This window comes from Vombatus ursinus, unplaced genomic scaffold, assembly GCF_900497805.2.
Source record: "Vombatus ursinus unplaced genomic scaffold, bare-nosed wombat genome assembly UNPS02001419.1, whole genome shotgun sequence".
NCBI classification, from domain to species: domain Eukaryota; kingdom Metazoa; phylum Chordata; class Mammalia; order Diprotodontia; family Vombatidae; genus Vombatus; species Vombatus ursinus.
In genome coordinates this window covers 23,773,250-23,797,724 of record NW_020941197.1, presented here as the reverse complement: position 1 = coordinate 23,797,724, position 24,475 = coordinate 23,773,250, and the positions used below count along the sequence as shown (strand labels likewise).

Sequence of the window (24,475 nt, the reverse complement as noted above, 5' to 3'; positions counted from 1 at the left end):
CATAGGGAATTGATACAAATATATAAGAGCAACATATAAACAGCTAAAGGATACAAACAGAGCTGTCATATCAAAACTATTTATTATTAAAAAAGTCACATAACTGATCATGATCACATAACTCTGCAGAACAAGCATAGCACAAAAGATTACAGAATCTCAGAGTCAGAAGGTACCATTTAGTCCAACACCTCACCCAAAACCCCTCTAGAGCATCCCTGAGAAGCAATGCTTCTCCTTGAAAACCTCCAAGGAGTGAGAAACCCTCTTCCCCCTTGAGGTAGCCTAATCTACTTTGGTATAGTTTCAATAGTTGTTCCTTACATCAAATCAAAATCTGCCTCTCTATCACTTCTACCCATTGCTCCTGATTTGCATTCTGGTGCCAGGCAGAATATATCTAATCCCACTTCCACATGACAGTCCTTCAAATATTCTTATCCCTGGGATAGTGAGGTGGCACAGTAGACAGAGCACCAGGCCTGGAGTCAAGAATAGTCAGTCATCTTCCTAGGTTCAAATCTGGCCTCAGACACTTACTAGCTAGCTGACCCTGGACAAGTCACTTAATCCTGTTTGCCTCATCTGTAAAATGAGTTGGAGAAGAAAATGGCAAACCACTCCAGTATCTCTGCCAAAAAGAAACCCCAAATGGGGTCATGAAGAGTTGGACATGACTAAAAATGAATGAACAACAACAATCTATTTAATAGCTCACCTCTCTGTCCTATTTACAAGTATAACAGTCAGTATTCAATACCCTTACTTATAAGGCTAACTATCTTATAGAAAAAAGGAAATGGGGCTAATCTGGCATGATGTGATAAATAATTTGATAAATCCGTGCTGGTTTTCAGAACTCACTGCTTCCCCTTATAAATACTCACAAACCATTCTTTGATAACTGTCTCTAGTTTTCAGATTCTGCTCTCTTTCCTCCTTAGAAAATCAGAACAATATTTGGCCTTTCACAGGCATGTGGCACCTCTCATTTTCTCTGGGATCCTTCAAAGATCATGGACAGTGGCCGCAATCAACATCTGCCAAGTCTCTCAGGGCTATAGAATGTAGATTGTTCATGCCCAGTGACTTATACTCATTGAGGGCAGTGAGATACTCTCTTACTATCTAACCCCTTATTGATCTTGGCTCTTGACTCTCTGTTATACATTTGTGTTCTATTGTTTCAAGTTTAAAAAAACCTTTTTCTTGGGGGCTAAAACAAAAATAAAAGCAGAGTTGGGTAATTTATTATTTTCACCATTATCTGATATCATCTTCCTAGCTATCCTGATCAAGAGTCTCATCCCTTCTTTGGTTTTCTTTTTACCCCCAAATTAAAAACAATAACAACAACAACCTTTTTGTTCTCATTAGTTTGGCATTCATCACTAGCCTCAGCTCATTCTAGGCTACTCTTGATACCATTAGTACAGTACCATATTATTCTTTTGTAGTAACTATCCCTGTATCTTCCGTATATTTTAAAAATCAACTGGTGAATTTATATAAAGTCCCATTGGTCTTTTAAGGCAACTCATCCTTTCTCCTCCTGATCAGAATCATTCTCATCCTCACCAAAATTTGATTCTTGAGAACATCCCATCTCCACCTTCATGCATTTATCCTTTCAGGGTACGAGGTCACTGGATCTTACTTAGCCTTTCCCTCTAGGGTACATATCAGACAATGCCAAGTTTTCTTCTCTTTCTCTATCAAATGATACCATCAACTAGCATTGCCTTAGAAAATTAAAAAGAATAATCTATACATTCTCCTGAAAACCAGTTTTCTAGTTGAGAATTGGTAGTAATAAAACCGTGGGGGGGAAAAAGATCAGAAAATTTTTTAAAGTTTATTTTTTTTTCATTGTAATCTAGATCTGTAATGCTTTCAGTATAGGGAATGCCTGTTATGGAAACCCCCTCCACCTGTCTGCTAGGATACTAAGAGGTTAGTTATTGAAGCAGCTCAAGTACGATGTTGTGGAAAGGAAATTGCAGCGAAAATCGGGACAGTCTGGTTCTAGTTTCAGCTCTGCTTCTGACTGGCTGGGTAACGAGTAACAATCTTATAAATCTTCATTTTCTTGTCTATGAAATCAGAATATTGATACTTTTATTACTTACCTTATAGTTATTGCAAGGAAAGCAGTTTGTAAACTATAAGCTATACATAAATTTAAGCTCCAATTTTATTACCTCTGAGGGGCCTTTCAAACCAAATGTTGTTTGCTTTTATTATTTTGATAAAAAACCCTATATGCCATCAATTATTCCATGATTCTTAAGCTAGAGGAATACAATAATGGGCAAAATATGCATAAAATTATTGTATTTTTTAAAAATCCGCTGACTTTTTCTTAGTATAACTACAAAATTCAATTAGTACCAGTGAAATGAAACCTCTTGGCTACTCTGTGCTGAATGATAAAACGAGAAAAACACATTTACTCTCTCTTCCTAGAAATAAGTACAGCAGATCGACTGAATATCATTTTTAAAGGCATTACAATTCCTTTTTTTGTGAAACTCATAAATGATGGAACAACAGCTACTATCTCATTAAATGGAATAGAATGGCACTTTCATCAACAACCCCTAATTTTAGATAAATTACTTAGCTTCTTTAAATTCCAGTTTTTCCCTTTATTGAACAAGGAAGATTCTATGCCACCTATTAGTCATATATTTACCACGTGCTTTTAAAATCACAATATAATGTCAGTATCATAGTTCATGGCCTTATAATGCTTTTATAAGGCCACTTGAGACTTTTAACAATGTAGAAAACTGACACATAATCAAAAAGATCCTTACAAGTAAGTTAGATATTACAGTAAACTTTCTGAGACCCTGTTGAACTGTATGAGTTAAATGATCCTCAACAGTTGCTTTACTCTGAGGGAAGTAATTAATAAGTGGAATCTGATGGATCAATTAGTCTATTTAATGGAAGTGATTATATAACAATTTATCTGTTATCTAATCCTTAAAACCAAAGCAAGTCCAATTGTATTTCTTTCCCTTGAAATACATTAATCACTTCTGTACTAGTATGATTCTAGTTCAACTCACTAAACTTGACAATGAAATTCCCTGAAACTTACTATTAGGTAAGGACAAATGAACAAACCTATTATATTCCTGGAATTGGTGAATTTCTGCATGAAGCGTGAACTGGTGAAAAGCAATTCAAACATTCTATCAGCACTGATATGAAAAACACAGTTTATAAAAAGTCTTCCATTAAGGTCTCTCTTGGAAATATCTTCTTCATCTGTGGAGGAAAAAACACAAAAGAAAGAGACTGAGGAAAAGCAAATTCAAGTTTTGTTTGCACAATAAAAGTCCAATAGATATTACATGGCTAAATATTTAACATCTAGTACAATGGTCAGTATGTCCCAACATACCCCCTGATGTAGTGGAAGAACTTTGCCTTTTTAAGCTAAGGTCTTTCCCACGTCTCAGTCTGACTGAGGCAACACCCATTTTTTTTTTCTTTAACTAGGTAAAAGAGGTCATTCTTTGCCTCATTTTTTTCTTACTTAGCCTTAATCTCAACCAAAAGTATTACTTTAAAGGAGTCTATGGTTTGAAGAAAGACTGGAAAAGAGGTTTGTAGTTAACAGTCACACCCCATCCTCCAGCTGTCAGAAAGGGAAACCCAACCTTAGAAGATTACACTGAAAAATCCTGGATTGCTAAACTAAGCAAAGTCCACGTTTTCAATCAATTAAATCCAATTGTTATGGGAATAGTAAATTGAGCCAATACCAAACTCCCAATAATCCATCACTCTAAAGACCCTTAGATGAATTTTCCATGGTATCTATCCAAAGCTGCCAAGTACAGTGATGAGAGACTACAGGGAATATATTTGTCTCTTACTATTTTCTAATTATTTTCCCAGGAGTTATTCTCATCTCCCTATACACAAAGGGTCTCAGCTAAACCACTCAGACTAACTGAATATTGAATATTCATCAATTCTCTTTCCCAAGCATTTGTTCACACTACTTTTCAGGGCTAGAATGCTTTCCCAGGCATTTCTGATTATTTAATTATGCTCCCTCCCCCTTTTCTAGGCCCATTCTACTTTTCCTACCTTCCTTCAAATCTAGGAACATAGTAGGTGCTCAGTAAATATTTGTTAACATGGACCCAAGATATTATACTTAAAGCTCATGGTACAAAAAACCTGGTATTTAAAATTTAGTGACTACTGCACAATTTAGTGACTTTGGCCAAACAAAGGAGAAAGGATGATCAAGACAAGAACTTAACTAGCATTCAGGAATTGTAAAGAGAAAGCAAAAGAGTTAAAAGTTAAATTCTAAGCAAAACACTAGTATCTCTCCCAAACAAGCCTTTTTGTTGAACATAAAACAAACAATAAAACTTAATTTTTATTACATGAAAGCTTTGATTCAGAGCACTTCTGAGTGAATGGAGACTATCAGGAGAGTGAACAGGGAAGGTAACAAATGGGGAAATTCAGGAAATATTAACTTTGAAGACAACCAAAAAGACAACCTCTGGAAGATATTTCAGTTATTCCAATCCATTCCAGTCTAGACACATTTATTATGCTCCTACTATGTGTAAGACACTTTGCTAGACTCTGGGGATACAAAGACAAAAGCCAAGTATTAAAAAACAAAAACCAAGGTTCCTGCCATCAAGGAGCTCACTACAGGGATACAATATGTACAATGATAAGTAAACACAGAGTATTTGCAAAGTAATTTCTTTCTTAAAAACATCTTAATTTTTACTGATAGCTTTTGTATTTACATCACTTAGATTTTCAAATATATCCCCCCTCCCCTATCCTGTGACCTCTCCTCTGTAATAATAAACAAATAAACAAACAAACAAATAAATAAAGGGGAGAGGGGTAATGCAGTTCAACAAAACTAACACATCGTGTAATCTGGAACTAATGTACTGTCCTAAACCTATGGTGAGTGCCCAGTCTCTCCAATGAAGGAAAGGAGGTGCCATTCTCTCATCTCTGCTTCCTAAGACAAGCTTGGTCATTCCAATTGCACAGTATTCAGGATTGTTTTGTTGTAGTTCTTTCTATTCACAATGTTGTGATCATTATCTATGCAGTTTTCCTGCTTCTACTTATTTCAGTCCAAAAGACAACAAAATGTACTAAGCACCTACTACCTGCCAGGCACTGTTCTAAGCCACAGAAACACAAAGAAAGGTAAAAAACGGGTGCTGCTCTCAAGGAGCTCACAGCCTCATGGGGGAGACAACATAAAAACAACCAAGAAAAATATCAAGATGAATTAGAAATAATCGAAAGATGGAAGGCTGGCATTAAGTGCGATCAGAAAGCTTTCATACAGAAGGTGGGATTTTAGCTGGGCCTTGAAGGAAGCCAGAGAAACCAAGAGATACAGATGAGGACAGAAAGAGGTCCAGCAGCTCTGCATGCAAGTCTTCCCATTCTCCTCTAAAGTCCTCATATTCATCATTTTCTTATGGTAATTATATTATAATATGATTGATTATATAATATATAATTAATTATATTAAAACATTATATTCATGTACCACGATTTTTGTTTTAGCCATTCTCCAAGCTGTAGCATCTACTTTGCTTCAAGTCCTTCGCTAACACAAAAAAATGCTTCTATAAATATTTTGATGATGCCAGGACCTTTCCTTCTGTTGTGTACTTCTTTAAGGTATATGCCTAGCAGGGAGATTTCTGGGAAAAGTACATGAACATTTAGTCATTTTCTTAGCGTAATTCCAAACTGTTTTCCAGAATGGATGGACCAACTCACAGCTCCACCAACAATGAGTTGGCGCACCTGTCTTTCTACAGCTCTTCCAAGACTAATCACACAAAGTAATTTCACGAGCAAGAGAACCTTAAGAAAGAAGTCCTCTAGGATTTGGGAAGCAATGGAAGTCATTTAATAGTGCTAAGGATGCTGATATCAAGAACTTTCCTTCCAGTTACTTTGGCTTACAGTTACTGTGGTTACTAAGGAGGCAGGAGTTGCAGTACCAGGAGAGGTGCCTGCCAGGTTTCATCTCTGAAAGGACTGCTTGCTTTTCTGGATGCTGGCTTGGAGTAGGCTGGAAGGAGGGCCAGTGCTATGGGGTGGTAGCAGAAGCACTGCTACACCCAGGGCTCTTGGGCTTGCATGCCATCTTATTTATTTTATTTTATTTTATGTTATAAAATTTTATAAATTTTATATTTATTTTATTACTCTTATAGGTGGGGTTACAAAGAGCCAAAAGAGAGATTCTAAGGATTCAAATCTAGCTACCTCAAAAAAAAAATCTCCTTTGGGTGCTGTAGGTCATTAAAGATAGGAATGTATAATTATATATCTTCCAGGTGTTTGAACCTATTCAGTCCTTGGGAACTATCAAGAGAGGGGCCAAAAGAAATTCAAATTTGGAGTCAAGTTCGACTAGTGAGTATGGCAATTATAAAGAACTATACTAGAAAAGTTTGAACAGGAGATTAGTACTTTAGGAAGGGGCAAGTAATTACCATAAATCCAAAGGGCAAACCTAGTTCAGTTAGTGAGTACCATTTAACTGTTAATGAATAATTAGGAAGTACAATCTAAGCAAAAATTATGGGTCAGTACCAAAGGGTTTAAACCAAAAAGGAGGAAACATGTAGAAGGTAGAGTACAGAAAAGGGAGGCTGGGAAGAGCATCCCAGGTACTGCATGAGTAAATAGATACTATTAATCAGTTAGTCAATAAACATTAAGTGCTTACTATGTGATAGGCACTAGAAAGCTGCTGAATAGGATTTTATTTACTACTGATGGGAAGACAAAAATTTTCTTTTCTGTTGTGATCTTACACATCCTCCCCTATCTTCTCTAGTAGATTCTCTAGTAGATATCACAATCATCCTATCTCTTACTTCCTCCCTCCCCCCTCAGTCTTCAGTCCCTATCTGCTGGTTCCTCCCTTGCTACCTACAAACACATCCAAATCTTCACCCTTAAAAGCCCTGCATTATGTCCTATATCATAGAATCATAATTCTAGAGGTAGAAGGGCTCTCACATACCCTTTAGTCTACTTCTCTAACTTTACAAATGAAGAAACTGAGGCCCAGAGAGAATGTGACTTGCCCAAGGCCACAGAGGTAGCATCATCCCTCCTTTTCTCAATCTCCTTGAAAAAGCTACTTATACCCATTGTCTCTACTTCTCCTCTCACTTTCATAAAATTAATTTTTTGTTATTTATTAAACATATCTAAAAACACGAACATTTCAAAATATAAAGAGTAGAATGTATGTGAAACTGTGAACTTCTATTATGTACATTTTGAAAATACAGATTAAATCTCAGTACAATGCCTTGAACATAGTATTACTTAACACTTATTAACTGATGGATTTGATTATTGCTTATTGATTGATGGATTAAATGTAATGTGCTAGTAACAAAAGTGAACTATGCCTCCTGAATTTCCTTCTGTTCTCTTCTGTGTGTTTTTTTGGGGTTTCATTGATGCTTTTCTTTTTTCTTTTTTGGCTCATTACCACTACCAACCAACTCCACTCCCTGCCTCCCACAAACTGAGGCCCCTTCTGTAAAATATGAGCATAATGAAGCAAAATAAAACAATATATTGGGCATGTATGAAGATGAGTTTCTCATTCTGCACTTCTAGTCCATCACCTCTCTGCAACAGCAGGGAGGTATCCTTCATCATCAATTCTCTTAAGTCAGTATTAAGTCATTGTATTTATCAAAGATGCCAAGTTTTTTCAAAATCATTTTCCTTTACATTGTAGTTGTCATTCTATAAATTATTTTCCTGGTTCTTCACACTTCATTCTGCATCAGGCTCACATAAGTCCTTTCAGGTTTCTATTATTCCATCAGATTCATTATTTTTTATGGCTCAACAATATTTCATTCCCATACATATAGGAAGGAAAGAAGAAGACAAGCATTTATTAAGCTCCTATTACATGCCAGGCACTGTGCTAAGTGCTTTGGAAATATAAATCCTCACAACAACCTTGAGAAGTTGGTGCCACTATCACCCCATTTTACAGTTGAAGAAACTGAGGCTGACTTGCCCAAGGTTCCATAGCTACTAAGGGTCTGAGGCCATATTTGAACCTAGGCCATACTGACTGTACTCTTAATGCTCTATTCACTGTGCCTTTTGGTTGCCTCTATAGTATAATTTGTTTACCCATTCTCTAATTGATGAGCAGCCACCATGTTTACAGTTCTTTGCTACAATAAAAAGTGCTATTATAAGTATTTTTTGTACATATATACATGTCCTTTCCTTCTTTTACTTCTTTGGGGGAGGAGGGAGTAATGGTATTGCTAAGCAAAAGGATATGGGCAGTTTGATGACTTTCTGGGTATAGTTCTAAGTTGCTTTCCAAAATATATGCTTAGTAGTGGTATTTCTGCCTATTAGGCATTTTAAAATGGATGTTCCATAAGCTTCTCAAACTTAAAATGTCCCAAACACAATTCATTATCTTTTTCCTCCTGAGCAATCCTCTTCTCTTCCAAATTTCCCTATTTCTATAAAGGGTACCACTGACCTTCTAGTCACCATGTTTGAAAATTGTGTCATTTAAACTTGATTCCTGACTTTTCTTCAACCTACATATCCAAATCACTTGCCAAATTTTGTTGATTTGTCATCCATGTCTCTAGTATCTGTCCTCTCTATTCACATAGCCATCATCTAGTCCACACCCTCATCGCCTCTTGCCTATGCTACTATAATAGCTTCTGAGTTGTTCTCTCTAACTCATCTCTTTCCATTTCAATCCACTGTCCACACAGGTGCCAAAATGATTTTTCCAAAGTTAGGTCATTGATGACACTAGTCCAGAGTTGTGGTACCATTAGGAATGCCAACCCAGAATGAGTAAGACATTAGGTTAATGAGGTGTAGTACACACCCTCAAAGGGCCAGTCCTGCCAATTTTCATATAAGGTCAAAGAGGGAAGGGAGAGGGGAGGTAGGTTCTTGGACCTGATAGAACCCTAGCTCTGCAAGTACAGACTGCAAGACAGTGCTTGCCACATGGTATGAACTTAATAAATGTTTGTTGGTTGGTTGTCTTCTAGATGCAGAAATACAAGAGTTGACAGATGTGTACCAGGAAATAGAGCAAAATATTACTTCTTAATTTCTGGGATTTAGAGGTAATGGTTACTTGGCATTGCTTTCGCTTACAATTAACCATTAAAAGGAAAATGAGTAATCTACATTTGTATACTTTTTGACAAAAAAGTTAGGTAAAGTCACCTTTGACACCAAAAATGATACAATCAAAGTACCACTGATAATAATCAGTTGGCTATCTACTAATCAAATTCTTCCTCCAGGCATAAATATTCCATATCAAGTTTCTGGGAACAGCATATACTGACCTCTGACACATATCACTCCTAATTCCGTTACTATCGTTCATAAGGCATGAGGACCTTACAGTCTAGCCATCAGTATGGCGGCAGTACACAGTGAAAAAAATGGACTTTGAAGAGCAGTGTGAGGAAGGATAACCAGAAATAGGAAATCAACTGTGATTTACAGATGGGTAGGTGGACCATAAGCCATAATATTTCCCACACCATTGCTAAGCTTCCCAAATGAGATTCATAATTATTTAAGATATAAAATAATGGATAGCCCTCCTTCTTCATTTTTATCCATGGCATGTTTAAATAATGAGAGGAAGAATTCTCCCACAGGTTGAGTAGGGCCTCCGTGGCAAATTTATGGGAAGTCATAGATAGAGAGGTGGGTGGGCATGGCTGGGTTGGGTTCAGCACTGTAGGAAGGAATATCCACATTCAGATCTAATGGAGTTTTAATTGAAAAACTGTGAATTATAGAAAAAAATATAATAAAAGTATTTACATGTTATGATCTAGATATTTCCCAAAACAATTTCTTTTTTAAAATCCTATTGAACAATTTTAATGTAAATAAATATATTAAGAAATAATAAACAAATAAAATTATTCCAAGTTCATACTGGAAACCTAAGATTGAAATACTGGATCTAACATTGAAGAGTAGAAAATTTAATAACACTAACACTGCTCCTACATTTGACTAGATTACAAAAGAAGAAGCACATTTAGGTTATCATGTTCAACAGGTAAATTTAAGAGTTGGCCAAAGAGAGAACATATTTAGTTGGTTCAATATTTTAGTTTAGAATTTTTTAAAAACAATCAAGCTTAGCTGAATGACAGGACAGCTGGCTCAGAGTATATATAAAGGTTCTTTTCAATCTCTTGGTCCCTGAGAGTCAGAACTAGTTCAGAGGAAATGGTAGTCTCAGGGAATCATAATCCAATGGGATTTGGGCAAGAATGCTAAAAACTAATTTGGCATCAAGGAGTAAGGAAAAAAGTTATAACTTCTTCCCAATTACTAAGAGTAAGTGAAATTCAAACTTAAAAAACTCTGAGGGTTCAGCTAACACCCTGTAAATTTTTTGGCAAAGATGACAAAAACAGGAACAGTTGATGGTAGAGAGACCGTGGAAAGATGGTCAATTTCCCACTACTGGGCACATACTCCCTGACATTCAAAGATACGAAACAAGGTCCAATATATACCATAATTTTTATGGAAGCACTTTTTGTAGTTGCATAGAATTGAAAATAAAAATAGGTACACACTGATTAGTAAATGGCTTTTCTGCTCCTCACACATGACATTCCCTTTCCCATTTCTACTCCAGAGCACTCCTTTATCTGTCTCATAATTTCTCTCTTTAAGATGCAGTTCAAGCACCATCTCCCCACCTACTAGTGCCCTCCCTTTCAAACTATGCTGAATTTAGCTACTTTGTACATATTTGTTAACTTTATATTGACACTATATATATATTTTCATTTGTATTCACCTCTCCCAACAGAAAAGTTCTTTATCAGTGAAGATCATTTCATTCTTTGTACTTATTCCCTCAGCCCCTAGGATAGGGCCTGGTATATAGCAGGCTCTTTATTAATACTTGTTGACTGAATGGCTGAAAAAAACTACTATAATATGAATGTAATGGAATATTACTGTGAAGTAAGAAATGTGAGGTGGCGTGGCACAGCGGACAGAGGTGGTCTCAGAGTTGAGTGGGGTTGCTTTAAGTCCCACCTTTGATACATAATGGCAGTGTGACCGTGAGCAAGTCGCTTAATTTCTCAGTGCTCTTGGTAACTCTCTAAGACTAGCAGTTGCAAAAGAGTTGCCTATCTGTACTGGTAAAGGGAATTCCAATAGCCCTACCTTTGTCAACAAAAAAAAATATAAATATGAGGAATTCAGAGAAACACGGGAAGATTTGTATGAACCGATCTAGAGTGAAATATGTAGAACAAAAGAATATAAAAAATATCAACAAGGTAGAGAAATAATCATAAAAAGATATTAAATTCTGAGTAACTGTTAAACTAATGAGGGTCCTAGAAAACATAATGAAACACCTCTCTCCTTAAAGGCATAGAAGCAGGAGACTACTGGGACAGAATGTTATGTACACCGTAAGACACAGTCTCTGCATCAGATGTTTGTTTGCTTAATTGTTCATTGTGATAAAAAAGATTTTAATTTGGATGTGAGAAAGGTGGTTTCCCCTCTAGGATATAAAGACAAAAAAGGTTAATAAAACTTTTTTTTTTTTTTAGAAGGAACTATATAGACAAGAGGATAAGGAGCCTCTCATCCCACCCAAAAGGACACAAAGATCAAGTTTCTGGGCATTCTTATAAGGCTGCCCAGCAGGGATTATGATACTTCAAGGTTAATCGCTCAAAGGTGAAATTATAGTGGACATCACTGGCACTGGGGTCAGGACTTGGACTACTAATTCTTCGTAAGTTAAGAAATGCTCAGCTTGATAATAATAATAACAACAACAACAACAACTTTTATACAGTGTTTTAAGGTTCATAAAGTGCCTAACATATATTATTTCACTTGAGCCTAACAACAATACTATGTAAGTGCTATTATTCTCTCTACTTCACAGATGAGGAAATTCATGCTGAGTGAGATTAAATGACTTCCCAAGAGGTCATAAAGTTAGTAAGTGTCTGAGGTAGGATTTGAACCCAGTTCTTCCTGACTCCAAATCCAGAAAATCAAGTAGTGGTGAGAGTGCCTCAGGGTCCTTCCTGATGCTCTTCCCTGATTTGTTCACCATCGCCATGCTCTTTCTACTACAAACAGACATTCATCACCACAGCCTACTGCAGCCAATCACTGTTCATGCAATTCTTTGCATGGCATAATTTCTGACATAGAGCCCTTTGTCAGAATTCTGCAGCATATGAAAGAAGCTGGTTTGTGTTTAGAAATGCAAAAATCAAAAAAGGAACTAACATATCAAAGTATAGAGAATCCTTGTCTCAATGTGGGAAAATCTAGTTTTAACCTGGGAAAAACTTCAGCTTTCAGAAGTTTATGAAAATGATTTTTAGAAAAAGCATCAGATGAAGCTGAAATAGAAAAGATAGGGGGAGCTAAGAAAACAAGACCAATAGAACAAAGTCTTATAAGTTAAATGTTCTTTCCAGTGAATTTGGCTTTCTTCTTCATTTTCTTTTCTGAAAGTAAATACTATTTGTAATGCTTCTTTTTAAAGAACACTATGTCTTATGACATATGGGGAACACTAAGTCTAGAAAATATAGTAACTATCTTACTATATTATAAAAGGTTTTTTCCCATCTCAAGTTTTCTGCTTCTCACAAACTGGCAAAAACTAAGAGATTTTAAGATTCCTTAGAGTTTACCAGCTTGTAACTCCATTTATAAGACAAATTTTGAACATTTAAAAGTAAACTCAATTAATAAAATTCAAATTGCTATCTGAATAAACTATCTTAAATTATATATGGTAAAACCAATAATTTTATGAGCAATTTAAGTTATCAAAGCAAGTTTGTGTGCCTAAACCAAGAGTGATTTTGATCAATCTATAAAGGACACATGAAAAATCATCTAATATTGTATATAATTCTAATTTTTTCTAAGATTTCCATCTTTTTCTGGGTAAATTATTTTCCCTCATGGGCTCTAAATTTCTGAATATTGGATCTTTTCTATTCATCCCTAACAGCTGCTTTTTAAAGGGCTAGTACTTTGTCCATATATCATAGGTAATAAAAATGAATAGTGTTGGAACAAGAAGAAAAAAATAAGCTCCACTAAGTAAACTATTTTTCAGCTAGACATTCATTGCCTTACCTCCTTAAAGATATTTCACTGGAGCATGCACTCTTCACTGTAATTCCAGACTGAAAAGAAATGTTCCTTCTATACAGACATGTGCAATTTGAAATAAACACATTTATTTTGGGGGGTTAGTAAAATTTCTCAAAATGATTAGAAGTCATTAAACTTGTTTTCATTTATTTTTGGGACTTTGAAATCAGAATCCTAAAGGTAAAATAAAAATTCTCTGTTCATATTTAAAGAAGGATATACAAAAAAAGAACGCTGTACAACACAGATGCATTTTTCATAAATTATTTCAATACAATGTCATACAATTATTTCCAATACTTTAAGTATGAAATATGTTCTGTTCTAGATTTAATTATTAGATAAGACTATACTATGACTGATTTACAGAGAAGTGACTGTGTTATTTTGCAATTAAGAAGGGAAGAAAATGACTTTGCTACTTAAGTTTAAAGGAAGGCAGTAGGGCTATAAAAGATTTCTGCACTGGATTACTCATTAAAAATTTCATGGTGTTACTGCCTTAAAATCTCCCATCCAATTATTATTATCATTACTGTTGTTGCAATATATTAAACCAACAAACATAAAAACTCTGCTCACTCACATGCCTGGATGCTCACCTATTTCTACTTTTCTTCTAAAGAAGTGAGCAGAAATAGAGCCAGGAAACTTTCCTATGGAAATGAAGCCCATATTTTAGCTACCTGCCAGATATGCCTTCAGACATATAGGCCCATTCTCTGCATTCCTGATTCTAAATTGGCGACCAGGTGACTTTTACTTCTGAACCCAACCTGTGCTGCTAACTCAATGCTCAGTTTCATCTCTTGATTTTAGTTGTTGCTTTTACATTCTAGCATGGCTTTGGACAGCATTCCTGAAGCCAGTTTGTCAAGTCTCACACCCTAAGCTCTGCCTCTTATGGCAGATATTCCCCCAGCAACAGCTCATAATACAGAGGAGGGAAAAGCAGACAATCTTGGCAATCAGTTGCCCATGAGAGGGGAACAAAGCCAGGGCCAGCAGAGAAGACATATTATGTTCTTTAAAATTGGGCCAACTCTTTTCTTGCACATTTGGGCTTTTATCAGACTTGCCAACTTTCTGATTTACCAGAAGACTTACAGATTTTCCCCAGATGCTCTCAACTCCAGGAAAAGGTCATTCTTCTCCCAGTAACTGATCAGGTGGCACCAGGCAGGGGAAGATGCTATCCCCAGCCCACTATCGATTGACCAGAAGTCCAATCACTTGCTTTATAGATTACCAACGCTGCATGGACGGGCAATACAATAGTACACAAAATACAAAGTGCCTCATAGTTTATTAACAGCTGGAATCTCTGTATCTCTTTCAGAAAAAACAGAGATGGCTCATAACAAGGCCCTTCTTCCACATGGTAGGTACTAAACTATTTTGCTGATTTAATTCAGGGAAGATGGGGGCTTGCTCACAGGAAATATCCAGGTCCAGATTCTCAGGATCTCTCCCCCTAAGACTGAAGCAGGGGATAGGAGTGGTGGTAAACCCATGGAGAAGAGAAAAAAGAAACGTCTCATTTTTTTTTTCTTATTCACTCAGGTTATTCCTCGGTCCTGTCCCTGTTATACAATGGTTGGTTAAAAGGATGGTCATTAAAATTAAAAAAAAAAAATCTACTTTGATCAGTGATATGACCACCCACCTTATTTCATCTACACACATCATCTCATTCCAAGCCTCCTGGAAATTGAGCTATGGCCACAATTGACAAATTTGAACTTCATGTGTCAAATCACTTCATCATAATTATAACATCTTCCAACAATGGAAACAGTCAACAAGGGATCTAGAGCCGGAAGGGACCAGAGAATTCATCTTTCCTCTCATTTTACAAGATGGAATTTTTTTAACTCAGACCCTTTCAATCCAAGGAGTGTTATTTCCATTATGTCATGCTGATGGTCAGATATCAATTTTATATTCTTGCCACTTTATAAGGGAATGTTCTATAAAGTGACCATAGGAAGCAAGAAAACGTAACCAAAGAGTGGCTATACACGAACCCATCTGACCACTGCTCTTTCTTAAATTCTGGGTCTGTGCCATACTGATAATAGATTTCTGTTTATTTCCCAATATGTCATGTTATTATCCACTTAGACAAGCCTGAATCATGAGGCCACTTCTTAATAACCAATTACTCTTGCAAAGACAAGGCCTGGGAAATAAGGCCAAAAAATCCTTTATTTTGTTGTCACTTAAGTATTTGGCCACTGGATGCCACAGCAGATCTACTTGGAGTCATAACTTTAGTTTTGGCATTGTACTAACTAGTATAAATAACCAATTCATACCCTCTTGCATACTGATTCCTAAATGAAAGCCATGCCTATGAGGATTCTAACTATAGATGTGATAGGATCTTTTTCAAATTATCCTTACCTAGAAACCAATTTAATCATTTACCTTTTGCAGAATAATTCAGTATCATTTTTCTTCAAAAATGCATTTTTACTTCTATGTGCATAAACTTGTTATTTATTAAAATGAAGGAATGAAAGATGATTTCAGATCTATACAACTAGTCAATCTGGAAATCCAACAAAGTCAACCACAGGAATAACAAGTACAATACCCTCCTAATTCCTGTGACTCAAATCTGTTGCTATACCCCACCTTTATTTACTAATTCTAAAAACATTTTTTTTTAAGAAATAACTTCACAATTGGAAAGGGGACATGAAATGAATATAGTAAATTCCCATCTATCTAGGATGGTCCTTCTAGGAATAGTATATTTTAGTTAACTAAATATTCTAATTAAGTAAGGGGAGTCTTCTAAAACATGAGTTAACAATGTTCAAAGAATTAGCATACAACAAAATGAATGTGACCCTGAAACTATGTTGAAGAACATCTTTATTTTAAAGACAATTTAAGATTTTGAAGTGCCTCAAGGCTAAGAGTTTGAACATAAGATCATAGAGTAATAGATTTAGAGCTGGAAGAAACTTAGACTCATGAAGTCCAACCTCTTCACTTTAGAGATGAAAAACCAAGGCATGGAAAAGTTAAAGGACTTGTCCAGGAACATACAGCCAGGAACTATCTGATAAGATTTGAACTTGACTCCAAGTCCAGGATTTTACTACTTCATTATACAGGAAGAGGCATTGAAGACTGACCTGAATTTGTGTTGACCCTGTATACTCTGGAAGGCAATTAAAAAAACAAACAAACAACATTTGTACTGATACCGTCTGCTTCTTCATCACATTCTTTTCTACAGAAATCCATCTCTCCTCCTCTTCCCCTCATCATTATTTTTCTTCTCCCTCCTTAAACTCTCTTCTAGTTACTTTGACTCTTGTTATAATGTCAGCCTCTGGAAGAATGTCTCCTTGAAGATGGTGTAGGCTTTTTTTATGGTTTCTTGGTTTTTGTATCCCCACGAAGCAGTGGAGCCTAATGGATAGGGAGCTGGCTTCAAACCCTGGACAAATCCCTCATCTTCTCAGTGTTTTAAACATCAGAAATAGGGTCAGCCCACAACAGTAGAGAGAGTTGCCCTGTCCAAGCAATGACATCTCAAGCCTAGTTTCTGTCCCCTGCCCTTCGAATTCTTACACAAAGGGGTATGATAGGGGACCTGTAACGTCACCAATACAGGGAACATCGGGCAAGGAAAGTCCCTCTACCAAGGCAAGCCGACACTTTCTCTGCAGATTAATCTTAGACAGTTACCTAAGAGTAAGCACTGAGAAGCAGCGTGGAATGGTAGATAGAGAATTGGTCTTGAAGCCAGGAAGACCTGGGTTGGAGGGGTGCACGTAGTAGGTACTTAATCAATATTTCCTTAATTGCTTTGCCCACAGAAGGCATTTAATAAATTTTTTCTGCTTTACTCATCCACTGATACTTCCAAGACGGTCCTAAAGCTTTAAAATGGAAAAGTTGAGAGAAGTTTTGAAATTCATGGGTAAATATTTCTCAAACTATCCTACAATCCCATTGAGGTACTAGGAAAATAACTTGAGGATAGCTTCTTCATTCCTATAATCATAATTTGAAATACATACTTCTGTTTCCCTCAGTACATGTAAGAAGAAGTAGTCATGAAAATGAAAGGGAGTTAGAATCAAAAGGGCAGAGCACTCCTCTTCACTAAATCCCTCTTTAATCATTTTCTGCTCTCATTTTCCTTTAGGGCTGATTCTTTATGGGCCTAACTTTAAATCTTCTATCCTTTCAATCTGTGAGAACACCCACAGCAAAGATAAATATTCAAAGATGTGGATGAAATTTTATTTACATTTAAAATATTTCTTACCTTCATCAAGAGAATCTGAAGTGCTGCTTTTATCTAGAGAAAGGTATTCATTCTTGTTCAGGTCCAGGGCCTTGGGTGGAGACTTCTTTAGTTTCCTTTCTGAAATCAGTAAAGGGCTCTTTATATCTAATTTGGGACTTTGGGAATTTTCTTTCTGTAATCCCTAAAAGGAAGATTGAACAACTAAATGTTATAAACAAAAATATAAGAAATAATTTATTTTCCATATTAAAGTCTTTTTTTTATATTAAAGTCTTTTAACAGAGTGTCAAACACAATAATTTGTTGTGGAGGGGGAGGGGAAAATTTAACAGCCTATGTGAAGTATGAGGATCACCTTCTGATATTACCAAATATCAGTGCACAAAAAATGAAGTAAACTAACCTGCAAAGTATATGCTCGTCTCCAGTCCTCCGAGACAATAAATGGGAGCAAATACATACTTATCTGAAGGATCAGCCTATCTCTTAAAATGTTGTTCATGAACAAAATGCACAACCATTGATTTTGAATTCGCTGAGCAAAGAGTACTGAATTTGCAGTTGAAAAAACGGAGTCTGATTGCCACCCCTTCCACAAGTGTAACCTTGGGCAAGTCATTTAACCTTTATGCACCTCACTTTCCTCATCTATAAAATGAGGGTACTGAAAGAGTTAACTTCAAAGATTCCTTCCAGCTCTTGATGTACACTCCCAAGCTGTTCATATTAGAATGAAATGGTTTCTAATGCACGTTGACAACTTGTATGCATCGGAGAGGGAACTAAATCTAGGCCTTTGACTTCTCTGGTGGAGGAGAACTTCAACCAAAGGAGACACTGCCCTCAACAAATGCAGATCTGCAGCTGACAGTTCAAGAGAGTGGCCAGGGACAGGGAGAGATTCAGTACCTTGTTGACCAAGTTTCCAGAGTCAGCAAGAGGTCTTCCTGATTTCAAGGCCAGCTCTCTATCAACTCTGTCACGCTCTCATTCAGAGACAGAAAAAGGGAAGACAGACTTATTAATGGGTTTCAATACACTTGAATACTTGTTAAAGTAAGAACCTAAGCTCTTAATAAGTACTGTCCCAAGTAGTAGTCTTGAAGTCTGAAAATAAAGATGTGTTGGAATAGTCCTGTTATTTGCAATATATTAGTAATTTTCAGATTGTTTGGCAAGTAATAATTACTGATAAAAATTTGATGGGGATGTTTTAGAAGCAATTCTTGTTCTAGTATCAATCAATAAATCAATAAACATTAAGCACTTACTATACGCCATGCACTGTGCTAAGTGCCAGCATGAGTTGGGCTAGGTAAACTCTAAGTTTCTATCTAGCTTGTAGATTCTGTGATCAGTCGTTTTGTCAGAACGGGACTCCCAGTGTGGGAATGCTCTCCAACAACACAGATTTCAACACTATCATAATAAGATTATGATTTCTATTACTACTATTAATTAAAATTTATATGGTGTTTTAAGGCTTACAAAACACTTTACATTTTTATCTTGTTTGGTCTGGAAGATATTCTAGAGTCATTCAGTCCAACTCTCTCATTTTACAGATGAGGTAACTGAGGTCCATAAAGGTTAAGTGACTTGTCCAAGGGCAACAGACAGAAAATGGCCAAGCAAGATTCTAATCCATATCCTATGACACCAAACCTGGCTCTCTTTTCACTACACTATTCTACCAACAGCTTAGTGGATGAGTCCAGGGGAGCTGCCTGAGATACATGGTAGTTAAGTGACTCACTCAGGAGGTAACACAGTCAATAAGGGTCAAAGACAGAATTTAAAAACAAGTCTTCTCAATTCTCACCCAGAACTTATCCACTATACCACAGGACTCCTACTGGGAATATTACTAAGAAATGAAGAACAATAATGATAAAATGTAACAAAAGGGTCATTTTCTTAAGAACTTATGATTTTTATAAAAATTGGCTTATGAATCTTCATAAATGATCTCCATAAATCATCCTCACATTACATATGACATTAAGGAATTTTAAAACTTAGTAGAGTTACTCAGTGTATCAATGACAGAGCTAGGAATATAAATACTAATTCTAGTTTTCTGTAATCTATTCATTCAATAAATCACATGTAGAATCATAAATGTTAAGAGTGGAGAAGAACCTAAATTATCTATCTAAACCAACCCCTTTTTTTAGGAAGAGGAAAATGACATCCCCAAAGGTTAAATGACCCGTTTAGGTCACATGGCTCCAAACACAGGGATAGCCTCTCAGTTGTTCTGATTCCTAGGCAGGTGTGCTAGGTGGGAGGGCAGCTCCACCACTTAGAGAATAGGCTATGATGGGGAGCCACTAAAAGTGGTGCCAGAAAACTGAAGGGCTGGAAGAATTAAACACCTACTTTTCCTCCTCCTCCAGGTAGTGAGGCCTTCCTGGGAAGCTCCATGTGAGGCCACATATGTGCCCACCATGTTCACTCTTAACCTATCTCCCCAGACAATTCTGTCACTTTGCCCACATGGTGTGTCCCCCCACCCTCTTTTCAGGTCCCTTTTATGTACTGTCTTCCTCAGAATGTAAGCTCCCAGAGGGCAAGGACTGTCATTCTTTCAGCTTGCACTAAACACAGTGCTTGGCTCACAGTAAGCACTTAATATATACTTTATCTATCTATCTTACCAAATGAACAAATTAATAAATGGAACTTAAATGGTAGTAGTGGGTATGACATACCAATAACTGTAATACATGATAATAGATGATAAGTATATTAGAAAGGAGCAAAAAAAAAGTGCTATATGAAGTTTGGAGGATAAATGAACCAATCTTTATGCTCAGGGAGCGTACATTCGATCAGGGAGACAACATATATATATATATACATATATAGTAGGTTTGCACAAAAAAATATACAAAATGAATTCAAGGTAGTTTTGGGAGGGAGTGCCCTAGCAGGCGAGGGGAATTAACAAAGGCTTCATGTGAAAGAAGGTGTTGCCCAAGCTGAGTCTTGGAGCAGAGGGCTCTAACAGGTGGAGGTAAGGAAAGAGAACATTCCAGGGCAAAGAAAGGCTCCGTACTAACCATTCTGGGTGTACTTCCACTAAGTGACTCTGTCTCTGGAACCCTATTAAGAGGTACACGAGTAAAACTGAAAGATCTTGATAATTTTCCATCTCTTTCTCCAGATTCTTCCAAGCTGCTTCTTCCTGGACTTCTGTAAGAAAATATATCTTCCACTTATGAACATTAATAATGGAAAGGATAAAGAAGAGAGGAAACAAAAGGCAGAGGGAGAGGGAAGATGGAGTGCTATACTTTAATTCAGGAAGACCTTGGTTCAAATCTCAACTCTGACACTCCCTCCCTGCCTCTGTGACCTTGGCAAATGACTTAGAATCTCTACACTCAAGTTTCCTCATCTACAAAACAAGGAAGTTGGATTACATGAGTTTATGAATAGCCTGATAAAGTGGGACACACATGAGGTACCCACCAATCTGGAACTTGGGAATTTCAGGTATAAAAGGTTTAAGTCCTCCTGCCAAGGTCACTGATCCAGATGGTGAGGAGAGGAAGAATAAAGTACAACAGAGCTGAAGGAGCAGCCTTGATATAATGGACCACACAGGCAGCAGTTCATCAATCAGAATAGCTGATTCTTTTTAAAAATTGGTACTTAGAAAGTATGACTTGTATGGAAATCTTTTTCCATTGAAATAAATGTCAAAAATAGAATATTCTTCTTCTTAATAATCTTTTCCCCTTAGCCTCCATGATACCATTCTCCTTTGGTTCTCCTATTTGTGAGACTACTCCTTCCCATTCTCCTTCACTGGTCCACTGTCTCCCTGCTATCCTCAAGTGTAGGTAATCTTAAAAGCTCTGACCTTATCACTCTTCTTGTCTTCTTTTTTCTTTCCTTCCCCCCATTCTGACTCTTTTCATTGTCTATCTCTCCCAACATCACTCTGCCAGTATCAATTACTACCTCTATAGAAATGACTTTCAACTCTATGTAGTCAGTCCCAATTTTTCCCATAAGCTACAATCCCACATTTCATAAAATCATAGGTTTAAAGCCAGAAAAGACCTTAGAAATCATTTAATCCCTCTTATTGTAGTGGTGAAGAGACTGAGACTGAGATCTGATGAGTTACTCAAGATCCCACAAAGAAGGAGCAAGCATTTATGAAATGCCTACTATGTTCCAGGCATTGCACTAAGTATTAAGAATACAAAATACAAAGGTGAGACCACCCCAATCTTCAAGGAGTTTATATTCTGCTAGCTGGATGGAACACCTTCTCAGGTAGTTCACAGGTTGGTTGGTTGTTGTCCTTCGTGCTTGAAGACGACCAAAATGACTTCACTGTGTTGAGGTCAAGGTACAGTGTGTCCAACTGTGGCTGATCAGAGCAATGAGAGCTCAGAAGGGTCTATCAAAGGTCGGCACAAATAGTCCATGTGAACATTTGCAGTGGAGAAGTCTCTAGATTTGTGCATCTCATATTTCTTTTGAGCTACTGCAATTCTGCTTTGCTGATAGACTCAACGTCTTCTTTGATGTGGGTCACCATGCTGTCTCTGCTGTCTCCCGTGTCTCACAATCAATTCCAAAGTTCTTCAGAATCTCTGAAGAACTCTCTGAAGTTCAAAGGTAAGTAAATACATGCTACATAGGAAGTACAAAGTACAATAGGGGGTGGGATGGGAGAACTAACAACTGGGAAACTGGGAAAGGTCTCAGAGTAAGTGGCACTTGAATCTACCTTCTCATGTTTGTCTTAACACTCATAAACCAGGTTTCAGACTCACTGAGCCTTCAAGTAAATGAGATTTTAAGGGTTAGAGATGAAGGAAGGAGAACATGCCCGGCATTAGAAACTAACTGGGCTAAGGTTCAGGGTACTGAGCTGGAATGTTTACTACAGGCAGCAGCAGGCGGGCCAGGTTGGCTGGAACATAAAGGGTTTGATGGGAAGCAATAAACAGCCTGGCAAAGGGGCCTGGAACCACGCTGGAGGAAGCTTTAAGAGCCAGAGTAGCTTGTACTTGATCATGAAGGCAACAAAAAGCCTCTGGAGCAGAACACATAGTTAGATTAAAGTAGCAGAAAACCAGAACTGAACCCTGGTCCTCTGACTCCAAATACAAAGCTCCTTCTACCATAGCACACACTGCCCTTGATTTCTGATTCTTCCTGGACACCTCTAACTCTGGGTCTTGTCATCCCCTCATGCTCAGTATGTGCCAATCTTAACTTGTAGTCTTGCCCAAAAAAGCTGCCTCTCTTTCTGACTTCTCTATTTTTGGGTGACAGTGCTATCATCATCTCAATGACCTAAGCTCACAACCCTGAAGTCAATGTGTGACTCTTCCTTTTCCCTCATTTTCCACCACCCTTCACACTCAACTGACTGCCAGATATAAATTCTGCTTTATCAATATCTCTTCCCATCTGTCTGTCCCCTCTGTTCATACCACTTGCACTTCAGTTCAGGTGCTTATCTCTCTCTGGAAACGTTAACAGCCACGTACCTCCCTGGTCCCCTGCCTACAGACTTCTATGCCACTTTGAAACACATCTTCCCCATGCACAAATCTGACCTCTGAACATGGCATTCCCCTGCTCCACTGGCTCCCTACTGCCGACAGAAAATCTACAGGATAGAAACTCCTCAGTTAGGTATTTAAGGCTTCCTCCAGTCAGGCACCAATTTGTGTTCTCAGTCTTGTTTTAACATTTGCATGCTAGGTTTCAGCCTAGCACTTACTAGCTGTTCCCTGCTAGAATGCTGCACTCTCCCGCCTCCTTGCAGCCACAAAGGGCATCCTACAAACCTGCAGTGCATTCCCTACTCTTCTCTGACCGTTGAAATCCTTCTCTTCTTTTAAAACCTGGGATGAGATGTCATCCCCCTCATGAAGCCTTTCCTCCTCTTCCCAGTAGAAAGTGATCCCACCTCCTTAAATTTTCTTTTGGCACCATGATTCGATCTTTCCTTTGCTCTTGTCAAATTCTAAGTTATATCATTTAAGTACATTTATTATCCCCCAAATGAAATGTAGCTTCCTTGAGCAAAGTTGCTAGGCTGTTCTTCATGTTTATTTGCCCAGTCTAACTAGCACCTTACCTTGCACACAGCAAGCAGCTGATAAATGCCTACTATAGAATATATAATTCCTCTGAGAGATTTCTCTAAACCTTAGAGAAATGATATAAAATTACCCAAACAAATAAATGAATATTACACTTAAAAATGTGCTTTAAACCCACGTTTGGCAAATTATATGGTAGAAATCAGCAACAAAGGAGTATTTCAAGTTCCTATTCACAATCTCAGCCAGGTCCGAATGGCTGTCATTAGTTGCCCCTTAAGAGAAGAGTCCTTCTTGTTGTCCCAGGACAAAGTTGAGCTTACATTCCCTTTCTTCATCACCTCCTTCCTCAAAAGTCAAATTTGGGCAAGGATTTTGAATGCTCATAATACTAGGACATTGGAGCTTGAATATAACGGCCTTCCTCCATAGGGAAAAGATAAATATATATATATATATATATATAATATATATATAACACACACACATATATAATACATATACATATACACATATACATATACATATACATATACATACAAAAGAATTATACAGAGAGATCAGAGGCACACAGTTAAGAGCTCAGCATAGTATGGAATAAGTATCTCTACCTGTTCTGAGCCCACTCTGGCCAAAGAATTTGGGCTCTTAGTGACCCCGGAACTCTTGCTCTGCTCAAAGCTGTGCTAACTTCTGTTGCCAAACTCCCTTAGAATAAAGAAATAAAAAAATATGACTTTTTAAAAAATAAATTGGGCTTGTGATTTCCTCAGTGTAAACAAATCTTACTGTGTAAGCTTCCTTGACATATACTATACTTAGTAGGGAAAAAGGATGTGAAATTGG

General features: G+C 37.1%; 1 protein-coding gene across 5 annotated transcripts in view; it reads right to left on the bottom strand.

Moving 5' to 3' along the window:
* GRAMD1C (GRAM domain containing 1C) overlaps positions 1–24,475 on the bottom strand; it is a 129,476-nt gene that overhangs the window by 21,507 nt on the left and 83,494 nt on the right. For 4 of the 5 annotated variants that reach the window (XM_027868765.1, XM_027868772.1, XM_027868774.1 and 1 more), the window contains 3 exons: positions 20,612–20,744; positions 17,565–17,727; positions 3,136–3,279 (listed from right to left, as the gene is read on the bottom strand). In XM_027868765.1, coding sequence (XP_027724566.1) covers positions 3,136–3,279; positions 17,565–17,727; positions 20,612–20,744 — 440 coding nt within the window. Of the gene's footprint in view, positions 1–3,135; positions 3,280–17,564; positions 17,728–18,455; positions 18,531–20,611; positions 20,745–24,475 lie in introns of all 5 variants that reach the window. The other variant, XM_027868783.1, reaches the window with a different exon arrangement.